At 35.1% G+C, this 17,569-nt stretch overlaps 4 protein-coding genes across 6 annotated transcripts; all 4 read right to left on the reverse strand.

Annotated features, from left to right (window-relative positions):
- Positions 1-3,861: 3,861 nt before the first annotated feature.
- Positions 3,862-6,077, reverse strand: LOC126721428 (probable methyltransferase At1g29790). Of its 3 annotated transcripts, none has more exons than XM_050424460.1 (2): positions 5,886-6,077; positions 3,862-5,518 (listed from the first exon to the last, which is right to left on the reverse strand). In XM_050424460.1, the coding sequence occupies exon 2, from the start codon at positions 5,477-5,479 to the stop codon at positions 4,061-4,063; it is 1,419 nt and encodes a 472-aa protein (XP_050280417.1). In that variant the 5' UTR covers positions 5,480-5,518; positions 5,886-6,077; the 3' UTR covers positions 3,862-4,060. The 3 variants fall into 3 exon arrangements, with proteins under 3 accessions (XP_050280417.1, XP_050280416.1, XP_050280414.1); XM_050424459.1 differs by having other exon boundaries at positions 3,862-5,521; XM_050424457.1 differs by lacking the exon at positions 5,886-6,077 and having other exon boundaries at positions 3,862-5,845.
- Positions 6,078-8,735: 2,658 nt separating this feature from the next.
- On the reverse strand, positions 8,736-9,998 carry LOC126721429 (RING-H2 finger protein ATL68-like). Its single transcript, XM_050424461.1, has one exon. It carries the CDS (start codon positions 9,823-9,825, stop codon positions 9,229-9,231), a length of 597 nt encoding a protein of 198 aa, XP_050280418.1. The 5' UTR covers positions 9,826-9,998; the 3' UTR covers positions 8,736-9,228.
- A 435-nt stretch (positions 9,999-10,433) lies between these two features.
- LOC126721824 (uncharacterized protein At2g29880-like) lies at positions 10,434-11,466 on the reverse strand. The gene is made up of 2 exons (XM_050424895.1): positions 11,122-11,466; positions 10,434-10,955 (listed from the first exon to the last, which is right to left on the reverse strand). Exons 1-2 carry the CDS (start codon positions 11,464-11,466, stop codon positions 10,434-10,436), a joined length of 867 nt encoding a protein of 288 aa, XP_050280852.1.
- A 190-nt stretch (positions 11,467-11,656) lies between these two features.
- On the reverse strand, positions 11,657-12,584 carry LOC126721825 (protein ALP1-like). Its single transcript, XM_050424896.1, has 3 exons — positions 12,513-12,584; positions 12,200-12,425; positions 11,657-12,117 (listed from the first exon to the last, which is right to left on the reverse strand). The coding sequence occupies exons 1-3, from the start codon at positions 12,582-12,584 to the stop codon at positions 11,657-11,659; spliced, it is 759 nt and encodes a 252-aa protein (XP_050280853.1).
- Positions 12,585-17,569: the final 4,985 nt, after the last annotated feature.

Consider the following 17,569-nt stretch of genomic DNA (forward strand, 5'->3'; position numbering starts at 1 on the left):
ATTTCATGGTGTATTTCCATAATCAACCCCCTTGAGCCTTATTTTACATAAGCCTTTATTTGTTCTTTTAACTACATAAACCATTCCCGTTCTAAGCCTGAAAAACAATGAATTTACCTTACATTTTGAGAAAATACTTTGGTGGAAATTTGCATTTAAAGAGAAAGTGAAAGGCAAGAATCGGAAAAGGGTTAAAGTGGTTGAAAATTTGAAAAGGCTACAGGTGTCAAATTTATGTCAAAAAAAAAAAAAAAAAAAAATCACTCCACTTTTGAGTATAGCAGTAATATTGTCATCATATGAGCATATTGTCGAGAAAGAGCTATGGTGTGAATTCTGTGGATATCTCTTTTGTTGTTCTTTCTACCAAGTATTTTCCCAGTTTGCTTTGATTTTCCATATCCAATTCTTTCTTAGCCCTCACCCTGTGGCCTGTCATTACAACCTTGATTAAAGACCTTTTGATCTCTAATTTTGGTGTTTGATTACATTAGTGGAGAGGATTTCTGAAAATTGGACTTATGGGGTTAAGTTTTGAGAGAATTCTTCTGATTTCAGTTGTTCTACTGTTATTTGAATTTGCTGGTGGTTTAGAGTTAAATTGACTATTTCACACACACTCAAGGACTTAGCTTTAGGTTGAAGTAAATGCTTAACTCTTGCTTGACAAATTGCTAAATTTTTGATTGATTTTCGTGCCATCTTTAATGTTAAAAGAGTAAGTTACTAGTGTTGAAATCTACATTCAGATCATGGCTTGGTGAGTGATGATATTACTCTATGGGGTCTAGCTAATAGTGTCTATAGTTGTCTTTTATTTTATTTTCTTTTTGTTTGAGGACAAATAAAGTTCTAAGTTTGGGGGTGTTTGATGACTTGCATAATTGAGTGTAATTTATCACTTCTCAACTTTAAACTTTAGTCTAATTTTATTTATTTTGTTGATTTTAGACTTGATTTTTGTTATTTAAATTTTATTCCAGATTTGAAGAAAATAAAGATTTATTCAAATAAAAGAAATGTGAAGCATCTAAAGAGAATATTTTTGGCCTTGGAAGTTGGCAAGAAAAAGAGAATGAGGCGCTGAAAAAGAAAGAAGAAAAGGAGGCGCTGAACAAAAAGAAAAGGTGCGCAAAAAACAGAACCAACAAAAAGATAAAAAGGTTGAAATAGTGGTGTGGGCTGAACTGAAAAAGGTTTTGGGCTGAAGCAAAAATGTTTTGAGCTGAAAAAAATGTTTTTGGGCTGAAGAGAGAATTGTTTTGGGCTGAAAAAAAGGGCACACGTGAACTGAAAAGAAAAGAAAGGCAGGAAGAAAAGAAACAAAAAGGGGGCGCTGAAAACAGAAGGAGGAAAAAAAAAAAAAAGACGCTGAAACAAGAAGAAAAGAAGGAGAAAAGAAGAAGGGGTGCTGAACTGAACAGAGGCTGAACGAGATCTATTGAGCATTCTTTTTCTTTCGAATCTTCTCAGAAAAATGATGGTGAATTCGTTTATGTTGAATTTGATTTTTAGCATGAACTAAATTTTCTTTATTCTAGGAAAACGATGTAATCTAGTTCCGAACTATGCTTGCTTTTCTATGTTAATTTGAACAATTTCTCTTCATGTTTGTATGATTTATTCTAAGTTTATTACTTCTAATTAACTGGCCATTAATTAGATGATTTTAATCTTGTGATTTGCTGTCGAAAGAGAGAATTAAAGGATAGATCTTGAATATTTCAGCATAGGTAAATATAGAGATTGAAAGACTTGTATAAACTTATGTAGTATTAAAATCGTTGGTCTTAATGCTTTCTTGTTTTATTAAATTGCATACTCTTGTGTAAAATGATGAACAAGAATGTTTCCAATTGACTGTCGAAAGAGGCTTTTGGGTGAGTTTGGAGATTGCTAACAAACAGAGAGAATTAAATTCAATTAGCTAGATGAGTAAAGCATAGTGAGGAATTAGGTGAAATCGATTTCCTAGAAGTTTTCTTCCCATCAAATTGATTTTTGAGCAACATCTCCTTTTTCCTTTGCGTATTTTCTTTAATTTGATTTTATTTTAAATTCCAACTACAAAAACCTTAGTGACTTCTCTAGATAAAATCGAGATTAGCATAATTTTGGTATTTGTTAAAAGTAAGTTACCAATCCCTGAGGACGATACTCTTCTCATCACTTTACTATAAAACTATGATACTGTGCACTTGCAGTTTTGCACCGATCACTAGAGTATAACTTTGTGATAAATTTTGGTCAATTAATTACTTGAAAAGATAAAAATTGGTAGATTGTTTAATCTTTGGTCCTAGAAGAATATCCAACTCATTCACTCACTTGGAAGCATTGGAATATCTCTTGTATTTTTTTTTTTAAATAAAAAATACTTCACAGAAAATCTCTGAGGGTGTGATGATAATAAATTATGGAGAGAAAATTTAGGTATGAAACATTACATTCCTCAACTAAATTTAAACACATGGCTGTAATTTTTTTTTTAGTTGAACACATGGTTATACTAAATTTAATTGTCTTCGAAAAAGAAGCATTTAATTAGAAAATTTGTATGACACTTAAGGTATTGTATCTAAGTTTTGTTTATCTCTGCATCAATTGTTTCTCTCCCTCTCTCTTGATAATTCTAAGGTTACAATGAGGGAGTTAAGATTTGAACATTTGATGTCTTCATTGAAAACATCCAAAATATGCCAATTAATCTCTCTCTCTCTCTCTCTCGCTCTCTATTATTATATTGGAGGAGGGTGATTTGATTTTTTTTTTCTCTAAGAATACTAAATATTTTTAACACACACACAGGGAAAGGGGAGAGGTTTTTTAAAGAAACTTACTATGGTGTATATCTAAAAGGACCTGTGATTCGAAACTTGATTCTCTTTATAAAAGAGAATAGATAATATTATTATATTATGAGACTTTTAATGCAAATATTAATTGTAAAAAAAAAAAAAGAATTAGAAATTTATAGTCCTTAAGTTTGAACCATCATCACACTGTCCTTTTTGAGGTTCAAGATGCACAACATACCAAGACCTTAAGTAATGAGTGATGACTATGGTTGGTAAGCACATATAAAGTATGGATGGTGGAATTAAAATCACTTTCCATACAGGCCCCATGCTAGGCTAGAGCACATTAATACAGATCACTAGGAAGCAAATTTTAAAAAGAGCACAAGACCTCTGAAAATGCCACGAGATCCCTCTCCCTTTGGATTCTAATACTTTTGTTGACAGTTGAAAAAAAGGTACTTAGAATTCTCTTTCACATGTTTCTAAACCCAATTTTTAAATGGCATCATGCAAGTATAGTCGATTAGATGAGTAATTCAGGCAGATGAGGGTAAAATTGGATGGGGCCATAGAGGCCTTAAAAGGGGCCTAAGGGAAGGCCTCTGTAGCAGAAGGTTATTGGAATTGGTCCAAAATATAATTGGTGAGGAATTTTTAATTAGCTGGGCCGATGGCAGGCTAGAGCACCGTACTGGCCCTACCAGGACAAATGGATTTTGGTAATTTGGTTCGCCCTCACTTCTAAAGGATTGTTTGGTACATGTGTTTAAATATATGTTTTTAATTTTTAAAAAACATTACACGTATTTTCACACAATTTTTCATCCACACATATTTCCAAAAAAATACAAACAATGTTATTAGAACAACATTACCAAATGAACCCTAACTCTTTTGAAATTTGAAACAACATTGACTTTTTTGTTTGTTTGTTTTGTTTTTTCTATAAATTAAAAAAAAAAAAAAAACAAACAACAATAAGATCTTGAATCAATAACATTCACTAAATGATGATTGTTTTTTATTATCATGTTAAGACATTAATTAGTTTGTGTAGACGAAATTCAAACTCATGTCCTCTTATTTGATAATAATAAGCTTTACCAAGCTAACTAGAATCCACGAAACAATTTGAGTTTTAAATGCTTACTACCATAAACCATTCAAGTATATGAAAATTATGGTTATGAGATCTATAAATGAAAAATTGTACAATTATCATGACAAAATAGGATGTAAAATACTCCAACAGGTAATTATCAGAATGGCCGAGGCGGCTTCTCTAATACAGCTGAAAAGAACACCTCTCTGTCATCTTTATCTAGCTTTGGAACGACAACCCATTTATGCTTCTTATACCTTAGCATCTTGAAAGCTTTCAAATAATCATCCAAATCCTCTTTCAAACAGAAAAAGCTGTCAACCCATAGCAAACCCCCAGGCCTTAAAACTCTATCCCAATCATACAATATGAAGTCTAGGAGCACATAATCAATCCAACCATCGAGAAATCTGGTTGTGTGAATCAAATCTAGAGTATTATCAAAGAATGGGAGCCGTTGATTTATTGTCAGGTAGAGAGGGACAAGTCCTCGAAGAGCTATCATTTCATTGAAGGGTGCCCCTAGATTGATAGTTGCTGAGACTACTGTTACATTGAACTCCCTCATCCTAGCCGCAAAAGTCCCGGTTCCAACACTGAAATCCAATCCAATTCTGATCTCCCCTGGCTTAATACCAAGCACTTCCGGTATAAGGAAATCTGCAGTCAGGTTTGAATTCGGGACTATATTTACTTGTTGAATCCATCTGGGCATTTCATGATATGAAAGGTTGAAGCAATCAGCACATTTGAAGAATCCTTTGCCAGTGGAATTGTTGGCCAAGCAATTGAAATTCTTGCATCGATACTGACTCCATCGAATATTTCTATTGTCAGGGAGCTTCCACATGGACTCGTTAATGGGGAACGGCTTGTAATATAGTTGTGGAGCTCTTGAGAAGCATCTTCTCCTTGGTAATGGATCGCACCCATGAACCATGAGCTTTTGAGCTAGTTTCCAATCATCATTGCAGATTTCTTCAATATCATAATTCATGTATTCTTCGAGCTCTTTCTTCATAGCAAAACAAGCATGACCAATGCTAGTGAAAGTTCCATTTGCTCCCATGAAGTTCTGTTTTCCTAGTCTGTTGGGCTTCATCTTGACGTACTTACGAATCTCTTCAATGAAGAAATAATCAGAAAATTCATTGGATTGTTGCTTTAGAGGATGTGCACTACTGTTTTCACTCTTCTGCTTATAAGTTTTTTCATTCAATGGCAAAGATGCCTGTACTGACTCAATAAGCCTTAAGATATCAGCTAGAAATGCAGTGTGTCTCAATAGAGATGCTGGTGAGGATGATTCGGTGGGCATATCTCTCATCATAATCAATTCCTGTTGAATTTTTTGAATGACAGTTTGGATGGTAATTCTAACTTCACTTCCACTTCCATCATGGCTCTCAGGGGTAAGGTGGTTGATGAAAGTATTAGTAACAAGAAGTGATCTGAGAGAGTAGAATTTGGATAAACTGGCAACAGAGATAAGAATAATAAAGGTAGCCAATACAAAGATTGGCCTGTGAGCCACTCTGCATGTTCCTAACTTTGTAAAAACATTTGGTTTTCGCATTGTTGTTCTTCCAGGATTGAATTTGAAAATTCTTGGGTTCTTCTGAGAAGAAAGAACAGCAGCGGCAGTCATAATTCTAGAAAATCATGAATATAATGAAATTCACATGAATTTGTTCTAGAACTCTCATCTCAGATTTAGAAATGACATAAGCTCAAAAAGTAGTATGATAAGTAATTAATTCTTGTATCTATCAAAATTCTTGTATTAGGTGACTTGCAATTTATTGATGTGGAGTATCACATCACATCAACTATATTTTACTCAATAAGAAGATGCTTTAACATGTTCAAATTATAAAAAACTCAAATGATCTTTACACCAATAAATCATAAACAATGAAACTATAAAATCAGGATTCAGATTGAGAGTCATAGAAATGGGCAAAATGGCATATAGAAATTACCTGGGACTGAAATCTGAAGATGAGGGAATTGGAGGAATGGTACCTGGAAAAATGGCAAATAGAAGTACCTGACACTAGAAGCTAAAAGCTTTGGCTGGAAGAGAAGAGTAGGAAGGGTTGATCTTGAGTATTGACCAAGTTTTGCAGTTTAATTGTTGCTGAAGAAATGGGGACTGAAGCATATTGAGATAAGATTAGATCAGAGTCTAGAGTTTTACGTGCTTTCTTATTGGTAATATTATTTTGGTTTTAGTGTCCGTTTGGAACAGTTTATTTAATTGAAATTAAATTTTTTTTACTGAAAGTGTAGAAAAAATGTTATAAAATAAGTTGAATAGTAAAGTGAGACCCATGAATAGTATTAAAAAGTGCAGTGAAACCTATGATAATATCAAAAAGTGCAGTAAAATTTATGAATAGTAGCAAAAATAAGTTAAAATGCCTATTAAGGAGATTTTTCAAGCACTTGGAGTAGTTTATTTGAAGTGCCTACTCTCAGTTCATAGAAGTTAGTACTTTGTAGTACTTTTAAGATAGCTCATCATCCCCTTCAATCCAATACTTCATAATTTTTACATCACCGTGTACCATACTCCAATGCACCCTGTTCTTTCTTTTTATATTATGTCAAACTGAATTAATATATAGACGTTAAAAGAAACATAGTACCTCATCCTCGTGGTCCTACCGTCCTAGCATAAAAACAAACAAAACTCTCATGTATATATGTATAGCTGGTGAGACTTTTAACTCATACACGTGCATGAGAGAGACATTACACAAGAAGATACTACCTCTACCTCCCCTCCCTCCTTTTGACAGTGTTTTTTATTAGTGGGGGACCAACCAAAGGACCTGTTTCAATGGAGGAAGAAAGAGGGGGAACAGAATAAGGTTAGCTAAAAATTGGTTAAAAATAGGTTAATTTTGAGCCAAATTTACTTTATTTTACTCTACTCTCTTTTCCTCTCTCTTAATCCAAACGGACCATTAGAATTTCTGCAAAACTTCAAAAAGGCTAAATTATTCATAATGTTATGTTGGGGGTTAGTTTAACTAATTGATAATTGATTTTGAGTTTGATACACCATATTCATATGTCACACAGCTGCAGGGTAATCCTTAGTCTAAATAGGATCTTGAGTCTACTTCAAAAGACTATTTTTGCAAAGTGCATGACTCGAACCCGACAACTCCTAGACTCGCAGGTGTAACTAAATCCAGAACTCCTATCAACACGCCACGCCCCAATGGGCGCTTGAAAAGTCTTATTAGTTGGAAGGTAAAATAGAAACATCATTGTATATTCTATAATCCTACACGAAGTTTGACCAGTGCTATTTTCGACTATAAGCTTATAAAATAACTGTAGCTTGCAGATTAGCAAAGCAGCCGTACCTCAAGAAAAAAAAAAGAAAAAAAGAAAAAAGAAACGAGAAACAAAATTGTGGCACAAGGCTACCATACAATCTGGCTAGTAAACTAGTTGTATTAAAAAAATCTTAAACTTTTTTTTCTTGGTTACATCTGTAGAGGTTATAGGCCCAGAAGTACGTATCTGTAAAGTATATTGGTAAATGGATAATTGAAGTCTGATCATGATTAACTAAGAAGATAGTTCGAGGACGAATACTCCCTCGACCAAGCAAGGCCGAGGTCAGAAGGTACGGTTTGATACCAAGAGCAACGTCCCGGACGATCCCACTGATGAGGATAAGTATCCAGAAGGAACAAGACAAAAGAAGGCCATGAAATATCTCAAGGGAAAGCTGCTATCATCGCATTAAATGACCTACAGCAAAATCTCTGACCGCATCAATGTAGAAGTGATACCTGAATAGAGGTTTTCAACCTTACAGCTACTACACAAAGACTTTAGGAAGGTGCTGATAGGACAAAGATCAACACCAAATGTCTGGTCTACACATGGAAGGTGAGGACGAAAGGAGAAGAAAGTATAAAGGAAGAAGGGGGCAATGATCGAGGGGGATTGAAAAAAAAAAAAAAAAAAAAAACTGTAATAATCAAGAACCAAAGTTGTAATCAAACTTGTGAGAAATATATAAGAACTGATCTTCTCAGACCTTGCCGAGGATGATTTTCTTTACTTTAAATCAATATATCTTCGTGTTCTTATCATTGGAGCCTACTTTATTGGTTGTTCAACTCATTTTAGCCAAATTTTCCAACTCACTCTCTATAAATTCATTATTTTGGACTTGTTGGACCTAAGTCCATCCATTTTTTGGACCTGGAACTCAAACCCAGTCCTTACAACATCCATAATTGAGTTTAGAGATTTAATCTCCGTCAGAAACACCAAATATTGCCAACCAATTGAATTATGAATTATTTTTTTTAAGCATTTAGAAGTTTATTTATTTGAGGATGTTCTTGAGATTTTTGATTTTGACCAACTAAATACCTATTAATATATTGTGAAGCCATTGGTGTTCAAATCTCCACTCTCCAATATAATTAAATTATTAAAAAATTTATATTGTGAAATTTATTATAATAATTAATAAATACTTGAAAGTTGAAACCAAGATACTAACAAAATAAATCATTATATGAAATACCCTATCGCTCCTCCATGTATCTTGTTACATCAAAGACCAGTAGATATCCCAGTGTCCATTTTGCGTAGAAACTAGAAAGTAGCAATATCTATTCTGTTGTAATTGTGAATCCAACATAATGGAATTAAAAAAAAAAAAAAAAAAAAAAAAAAAAAAAAAAGAAAAAAGAGAATAGGATTTCTGAATAACAACCCAAAATGAACGACTTCCAGTGAATTAATCACAATGAAAGCAGATGAAAGTTCAAATAGTAAAAAGAAACTTAAAATTTACAAATTGTAAGAATTTCATTCCATTCAAGGATAGTAATGCACTGAACTAATGTAACAAACAATTTGTCGCAATTCTCACTAATTCAAAATCAAACAGGAACTCCATACTCCGCAATTGTCACAGACAATCACTAATACTGAATCAAACATGTCTTGTAAGTTTACAACCCAAGCAATTTGGTTAAATTCCAGAACTCAAACACCCATGCGAAACACTAACACCCCAACTGTTCCATTAGATTAAAGATAGTCACGAGTTTATGAATTTTCCATTTCCCTCTCTAATTTAACCGAAAACCATAACAATTTAATAAATAAATTTTTTAAAAAAAGAAACAGAAATTTTGATCAAAACCCAATACTCCTACCTACCCAAAAAATATACATTTACCCCCCCCCCCACAAACAACCATCCAAAGTCCAATAACACACAAAACAAAACAAAACCCCAATCCACCCAACACCCAAATGAAAGCAACCTAAAATCCATCACCTCCTCCGCCTCCGATCCGCGGCGTACTGCGACAGCGGCACGACTTCAGAAAGCGGCGTCGACAGCGGCGTTGGCAGCGGCGAGTTTCGACAAACCGGGCACGACCCATTTAGCTTCAACCAAGCATCGATGCACAGCAAGTGAAAGTAGTGGCGACACTCAGGCATCATCCTCAGCATCTCGGCTTCCTTGTACTCGCACAAACAGATCGAACACGTCGTGTTATTAGTATTACCGCCAACACTCCTAGTGTACTGAAACTTGGGGTACGAATTAATTACATTCTGGTCGAGCCCAACGACGGCGTTTTCGTCGTCGCGTTGGTCTTCGTCTTCATCCTCGGCGACAAAGATTATGCGAGGGACAATAATACCTTCTTCGTTGATGTTGTTGGTGTTGTTGTTGATATTGTTGTGGTGGTTTTGAGAGCGGCGAGAGCGAGAGACACGGCAGCAGAGGTAGGAGGAGAGGAGGAGAGCAGAGAGTAGTACGAGGAAGCCGAGAGTGATGGCGATGGCGTAGCCGAGGCCGAGGTTGGTGAGGTAGTTTGTGGTAGTTGGGGGAGTGATGCTGGGGGGAGTGGAGGTGGACATTGAGAGAGGAAAGGAAGAGGAAGAGATTTATTAGCCATTTGTGAGGGTGAAAAAGAGAGGGGAATTAGGGGTGAGATTTTTTTTTGGGAAGGATGGGTGGGTGAGTATTCCAGCTGCTGCATTTAATTCTCTTTAGGGTTGGGGAACGCAAGAGGACTATAGTCTATAAGGAGCATTTATTTTTCTTTTCTTTTAAGGATTGAGGAGGGGGGAGGTTTTTTTATTTTTTATTTTTTATTTTTATCTTTGTGGCCTTGTAGAAAACTTTTACCATACCACACCTTTGTAGCAAATAGCTTTCTTAGCTTCTTGTCATGATTGAGCATGGCACTTACACTATTAACCACCAAAATTATGCAATCAATATCCACTAGTAACAATAGCAAACCAATCATTCCATATTAAAATAATTTTTAGCCAACAAAAGGACTAAAAGTTGCTTCCTAATCCACATGCCCATGAAACAAAAGGACTAAAAGTTGCAAACCAATACCCATTATAATGATCTCAAAACCTACAAACTAGACGCCAAATAGTCTGATAAATACCAAAATGCCAAATTGTCCAAATAGAAAAGCATAAATTCTAACAAAAATGCACCTACATAATCAAAATTGGTTTAAATAGTTGTCAAAGAAGTTCTGCAGCCATTGTCTACGGAGCTTGTCATTTTTCAACATGAATGACCTTGCTTGTTTTTCATCCCCATTCAAATGGTCAAATGCAGATGCAAGCATATTTTCTTCAAATCCATCCATCTTCATAACTTCTTCATAAAGACTACCAAAATTTAGCTGATTTTCAGAAATCTTTTCTATTGCAGAAGCAACCTTACCAAGTTGTATGGACAAATCTTGGTAAACAACATCTTCAATCATAGTAGCATGACTTCGTTTCCTGTGAGACCTTGTTTCATTTGAGGCCACATGTGAGGGATCAACTTGCTTCTTTTTGGATATGTCATCAACATCAGCATCAACAAGCGGAGGTGAGTCATCCAATGCTTCTACACCTATATCACCTACTCCCTTGGAAAAACCTCCTGTAGCCATATCCTTACCCACAACCAAAGCCATCTCATCAAACATCTCAATTTTCTTGTTTAGAAATTGTGCATGATTTGGATGTGCCTGTGTAAAGAAAGGAAAAGAAACAATTAAAAAAAAAAAAAGAAAGAAAGGAATAGAGCCAAAAACTAATATGAGAGCAATAAGAATAATGAAAAATTTTAAACTTTACAATGATACAGACTAAAAAGTTTCTACCTATAAAATAAAAATAATAAAAGTTTCTTACCTCGACTTCTTCATCATACACTGTCCTATCACAGGTGATCATTTTCAAATCATCATTCCATCCAAACCCACTTTTCTTATTACGAAGTAATGCAATTGTATTCCAATTGGTTTTAAGTGTTTTAAAGCGATGTTCCACATGCTTTGGAGTACATTCAGTCATAAATTTCTCAGTAATTGCTTCAGCTACTTTAGCATATGATGCATGTTTAAATGTGTTGGATTGCTTGTTTCCATGAAGAGCCTCATCTGCAAGTATCTCAAGTAATAAATTCTGCATTGGTTGTGACCACCTGAAGTTGGTCTTGGTGTCCTTGACCTTCTGAGTATCCTTTTTATTTCCCATTGCAATTCTATTACAATGATATTCACAAGAAAAATGAGACAAAATGAAAGAAGAATATAAATAATATTCAATACAAAATATGAACTAGGGTTGTGCATGCCAAACAAAAATAATTGTAACATAAAAGTCTTGATAATATGAAACCAAAAAAAAATCCAATACACAACCAACTAATATAAAGAGTATGAAATCACTCCATAGCATTATAATCCTCCCACATATTACGACAGATATCATCTCGTATTTGAACCCATTCTCTATTTTCTTCTTGGACTTCCCTTTGTGATTGTTGGACTCTTCTACTTGTACTGTCATTTGCAAGTGGACTACCACGAAGCCCATTGTTCATAATTGAGTCTAAAGGGTCAACTCCTATGATATGATTGTGAATTATGCAACAAGCTAAGACTACATCCACTTGTGTTGGGAATGACCAAAAAGGTTCTGCATCTAACACACGGAAACGTTTCTTCAAAACCCCAAAACAACGCTCAATGCTAGTGCGTAAAGAAGAATGGCGAAGATTGAATAATTCTTTGTCATTTCTTGGCGGGTTATCACTAAACTCTTTCAAATGGTAACGAACACCACGATAAGGGGATATAATTCCTTTCCGAACTCCATAACCAGCATCACCAAGATAATATTTACCTACACGTTCATAATCAGAAGGAAAAAAAATCACTCCAAAAGCTATTATCCATAATAAAATCACTTTCTATTCCTATAATACCTTCAGGAATTTTTAATCCTCTTGGCCTAGAGAGTGCATCATTTAAGACACGTGAATCATGGGCACTTCCTTCCCAACCAGCTAATACATAAGTGAATTTTAAGCCAAAGGTAGCAGCAGCGAGGACATTTTGTGTTGTTCCATCCTTTCTGCCGCGAAACCTTCCTTGTATTTGAATTGGAACAGATGCACGAACATGAGTTCCATCAATAGCTCCCACACAATCCTAATTACGACCAATATAAGTTACATTTATCTTATATCTTTATATGTATATAAAAAAAAGAGGAAAATAAAAGCCTATGGAATTTACCTTAAAATAGGAGTTAAACCTGCTGCTATTTCTTATCTCCAAGGGTGTATCTTTGTCAGGCTCTCTAATCATGTGTTTGTATAATTGCAAAATAGCTCTAAGGACATGCCTAAAGTATCGGTGCACTGTCTCAACTGATCTATAAAACCTCCCACCAACAACTCGAAACCTCACATCATGTCCAATAGTGTGTAAAAAAATTAACACTTGTTCTTTAATGGACATATGAATGGTCTCTTGAAGTAGATTATTCTCACTCAAAATTTTGCATAGCGCATAAAAAGCAATAGGTCTCATCCTTATATGATGGAGACAACGCATATCACCTCTACAAAGAATATCATTCATATATGTCTCTCTTTCATACTCTCGATTAACATGAGGTTCTCTAGGCATAATTCTTCTAGATCATAGTCCTTTCAAAAGAACAACACCCAAAGCAATAACAGATGTAGCTGCCCCATTATGGCAGCAGGAAGTGATGGGTTATCCATCTATATTTCTCCAAAAAAAAAAAATGATGAGTATGAATTAAATGTGTACTTAAAGAAAGCATTCATATATATAGGTACATCGAGAAATCACTTCATAAAAAAAATTAACACTTTAAGTTTGATGAGACAAAACTATAAGGTAACAACATCATCACTCCATAAATACTAGAAACCAATGGTGGCTCTAGGAAGCCACAGTTACAAGACTTTTGGCTGTCAAATTTGTAATTTACTAATATAATTAGCCAAACTATTAATCTATTAACCAAACTACTAATATATAAGATATTCTATTCATCCCTAGCACAGAGTTGAAACTATTAATAACATTACATGTATTATATTTATATACATTCAAAGGCCTTCAAAAAGTAACGTTTATTTCATTAAAAAATATATATATATATATTAAGGTTTGAAATGGTAGCAGGCATTCAACTTTTTTTTGAGAAAGTAGCCGGTATTAAACTAGTCTAAAACACGTTTTTCAAAACTAAAATACATGTCAAAGTAACATGAAAACAGGTGTGTGGCTGTGGAATTTTTTTGTTTAAAAAAATATAAAATATCTCATCTCTATCTCATCCCCACACAATGACACAATAAGTAACACAAATACGTTGATCTCTTCGAAGCTGTCTTTCTCCGTCCTCTTTGTCTCTGTTTCTGTTTTTTTTTTTTTTTTTTTTTTTTTTTTTAGGATCTCACCTCTTAGTCTCTCATACAACAAGTAGATTAGAGCACACATCTCTTCCTCTATAACCTTTCTTCCTAAGCAAACTGATCTATCAATGGTAGATCTAACATCTATCTAAGGTTTGAGCTTTTGGTGAAGATGAACTAGCCCAGCCACCTTTTTAGTGATGATTTCTGTGTGAGGAACCATGAGAACCGTAAGGTTTGAGTTTTTTTTTAGGGTGTTCTTAATTGACAAGGTAATAGATGGTGAAGGAGGGACGTTTGCCCTTAAAAACAATCTATTTCTGGACCACGTTTTGACTGGCTTACAAACACTCTGTTTCTGGACCGAGAAACAGAGCATTGCTCCTAACAAAAACAACAACAACAACAACAACAACTGGCTTACAAGCACTCTGTTTCTGGACCGAGAAACAGAGCATTGCTCCTAACGAAAACAACAACAACAACAACAACAACAACAACAACAAAATCTTTAATAATTTTAATTCCCTACACATTGAGAGAGGATTCTAATATGACTAACATGAAAATATATATGGACAAAACCTCCTCTTCTATATCTCTATCATGGCTGGACACATAGGCCTGAATATATAGAAAAGATACGTGCCAAGAGCCAAATAGTCATTAAATCACAGGTTTATTTCCAACGTGATTTTTGATGTTTTTGTATACAAAACGTTTGACAATAATCACAGTGACATATAATTGAATAATGGCTACCATTGAAGATCTGGATAGTAAACCGTGTGAGCATAATTGAAACCAAGAACCTTACCGTGGGAATACTGCAAGGAACAGTTGTTGACCGTGGGAGACAGATAGAGAGAGATCTGTGAAAACTGAAAAGAGGAGAGACCAGAGGGGGAGAGACAGTGAGAATATGAGAGGAGAGAAAAAGCAAAGAGAAGGGAGAAAACTGAGAGCTTACCGTGAGACTGTGAGACAGAGGCGCCAAAATAGTTGTTTCCCGCGGCTGCAGAGGGTAAAGAAAAAAATAATATTTATAGGAGATGTGATGCGTGACAGAGAGATTGTTTTCCAAAAAAAAAAAAAAATTGGAAAACATTCCATAGAAAATAAGCCTTGTTTTTATTAGGGTTTTCCATTGACTAAAGATAGTTTTCCGTTGACTAATTTTTTTTTTATGCTACCAAACACTGGAAAATATGGAAAACTATCTATATAGATAGTTTTCTGGTGAAACAAACAGAGCGTTAGAGCATCCGCAAGTGGAATTATATTTTTAACTCATTAATACTATAAAAAATTATTTTATTTATTTTATTTTACAAAACATCTAGTAAATGTAAATCTATTTTAGTTTTCAATACAATAAAATAATACATCACACTAAAAAAAAAACCACAAACCTATCAAATGCATAATCCACAACTGCCCAACAACTAGGAAGCCAAGAACAACCGCCCACAACCACTGTCAAAAATCCAAATTAGCCAAAAACTAACACACAAATCAACCATCAACATAGAGACGGAGAAACCCACGAAACCATCAACCACAAAAACAGAGAAACCCAACCACCATTCATCAACCATCAACAAACCCCATTCATCAATCATCAACAAAATCAAAACCCATTCATCAAAATAAAAATAGAACCCATCAACATAAAACCCAGTCACGGTGACAACATCGTTTTGTCAATCACGACGACAAAATCAAAACCCAGCACCGACTATCATGGGTCTTGGTGTTTGAGACAGAGAAAGATTGAGAGACAGAGTAGAGGAAAAATGAGATAGCAGAGAGATAGGGCAGAGAACGAAGAGATCAATTGGCGTTGTCGGCGCTGGGCAGGGACTTGGGTTGGTGACGAGTGGAGGAATTGAACCTTGCAACGGGAAGAAATGAAGAGTGTGAGGACCGATTAAGGGGAGAGAGGAGCAATGGGTAGAAATGGGGAAGGAGGAGAAAGAAAAAAAATTAAAATATTCTAACCATCGGTGTGAACACAAAATAAAATAATATATATATATATATATATATATATATATTTAACCTTTGAGCTATAGTGCACAGTTATCTTTAGCTGTGCACTATAGCTGAGAAGCCAAATTTTTTGGCTATAGCTCCATTGCTACAACTCCAATTTTAAGTATTAGTGGTGCTAAAAATAGTAATATAACCATTTAGCACCATTATTGCTAATGCTCTTACTAGTAATACTATTCAATGGAATTGGTAAATGGACTATAGATGATTTGACTCATTTGAATCCTAAATCCTAAGTTTTCGAGTGCCCTAAGCACAACAGTTATAGTCTGTTTAGATTACGGCGGGGGGGGGGGGGGGGAGAGTAAAGTTGATAGGAAATTAGCTTAATTTTCTGGCAACTTTATTATACTCACATTCTCTTTCCTCAATCCAAATGGACTCTTAGCCTTTGTTTGGAAGGTGAGAATGGAATGGTTATGAAAAAACACTAATTCCTTCATTTTTCCTCAAAACCTCAAATTTTTGTTCCCCCTAAAATTGGGATGAATGGGAGGGAATGGGAGGGAATGAACTTAGGTTTAATGATTTTTTTTTTAAACTCCTAAAATACCCCTTCAATCTCAACCCTTTTTCCATATCACGACACCTTTTTTTCTCAACCAGCCGTAATACATACATACATACATACATACATACATACATACATACATATATATATATATATATATATATACCATAAGGGGGATAGTAGTCACAGGGTTGGAAGTAGGAAAGGAAAGATAGGAAAATGAAAAGAAAAAGAGATGATCTCTACGAAAGGGACATCCCCCCTTTATAGGCAAAATAAAACACTATTTAAGTAGTGAATAGTGAATAGTGAATAGTAAAACAGTTTTAACAAGGAATCAAAATAGCTTTAACTTTAGCAAGGAATCTGGAGCTTTTGAGCAGTTTTTAGCAGGAGCAGTAGTTTTGGCTACTTGTGCCGACAGTGCTAATTGTCCCTTAAATCTAGCGTGGAAGCTTCATCATGGCCAAATAACTCCTAATTGTAGGGGTAATAAGGCTTAGTGTTAGCAACAAAGACTTCTGAGGATGCCGCTAAGTTTTGGCCTTCTTCTTCCTCTTTTGAGTTAGCATTTGCAGCAGCTTCTTCTTCATCCTTCCACTGCTGTTTGAGGAGGGCAATTAGGGTTGTTTTGCTGAGACCATCAAAAGCAGACTTCTTCTTTTTGGTCTTAGCAGAAGGTTTAGCAAGACTTAGTAGTGGATGTGGTAGCAGGTGCATTTGCTGTGAGTTGAGGTACAGCTGTTTGCATTGGAGATTGGGCTTTAGCATAGGAAATTTCATTAGCAGCTGGGAATTCCTGGGTAACATTGTCAATTACATTTTGGGTGTGGAAAAACTTATCCCACCACTTAACAAACCAATGGCGAGTAAGAACATCACCTTCTTTAACATATTGCCATTTCAAAATCCAAGGGACCTTGTATTTTTTAACAAAATGGAGTGAAGCTAGAAACTTAGCACCATGAGAATCAACTTTAAAAACACATGCGAAATACTTGAAGGAACCTATTAGTGGTCTTGGAAATATTTCAGTAACAGGGCCAAATTGGGTCCACCAATGGTTGAACCAAAGAGGCAAATGAGCATTGAAATTTTTATCAAAATTAACAAACCAAGAATGGGTCATATCTTTGTGGCCTTGGGCTTGGGCTTGGGCTTGGGCTTGGGTGAAGCATGAATCTAAAGCAAGCAGTGGTATAATCATGATAGGAATAAGGAATAAGAGAATTTGGTAACATTTTAGTGGCGGCAGGGCTGGAGCCCCACTTCTCTTCAAAAATAATATCAAGTAGCAAAACACTGTGGTAAATAATTATTGAAGGATTGGCTTT

This window comes from Quercus robur, chromosome 4, assembly GCF_932294415.1.
Source record: "Quercus robur chromosome 4, dhQueRobu3.1, whole genome shotgun sequence".
Lineage (NCBI taxonomy): Eukaryota > Viridiplantae > Streptophyta > Magnoliopsida > Fagales > Fagaceae > Quercus > Quercus robur.

Bases quoted from the DNA above. Each gene is read 5' to 3' on its own strand.
- LOC126721428 (XM_050424457.1), bottom strand. From the start codon at position 5,551: ATGACTGCCGCTGCTGTTCTTTCTTCTCAGAAGAACCCAAGAATTTTC.
- LOC126721429 (XM_050424461.1), bottom strand. From the start codon at position 9,825: ATGTCCACCTCCACTCCCCCCAGCATCACTCCCCCAACTACCACAAAC.
- LOC126721824 (XM_050424895.1), bottom strand. From the start codon at position 11,466: ATGGGAAATAAAAAGGATACTCAGAAGGTCAAGGACACCAAGACCAAC. The intron at 10,956-11,121 runs GTAAGAAACTTT...TTCTTTACACAG, and splicing joins TGTATGATGAAGAAGTCGAG to GCACATCCAAATCATGCACA.
- LOC126721825 (XM_050424896.1), bottom strand. From the start codon at position 12,584: ATGATTAGAGAGCCTGACAAAGATACACCCTTGGAGATAAGAAATAGC. The intron at 12,426-12,512 runs GTAAATTCCATA...GGTCGTAATTAG, and splicing joins GGTTTAACTCCTATTTTAAG to GATTGTGTGGGAGCTATTGA. The intron at 12,118-12,199 runs GTATTATAGGAA...ATGAACGTGTAG, and splicing joins AGGATTAAAAATTCCTGAAG to GTAAATATTATCTTGGTGAT.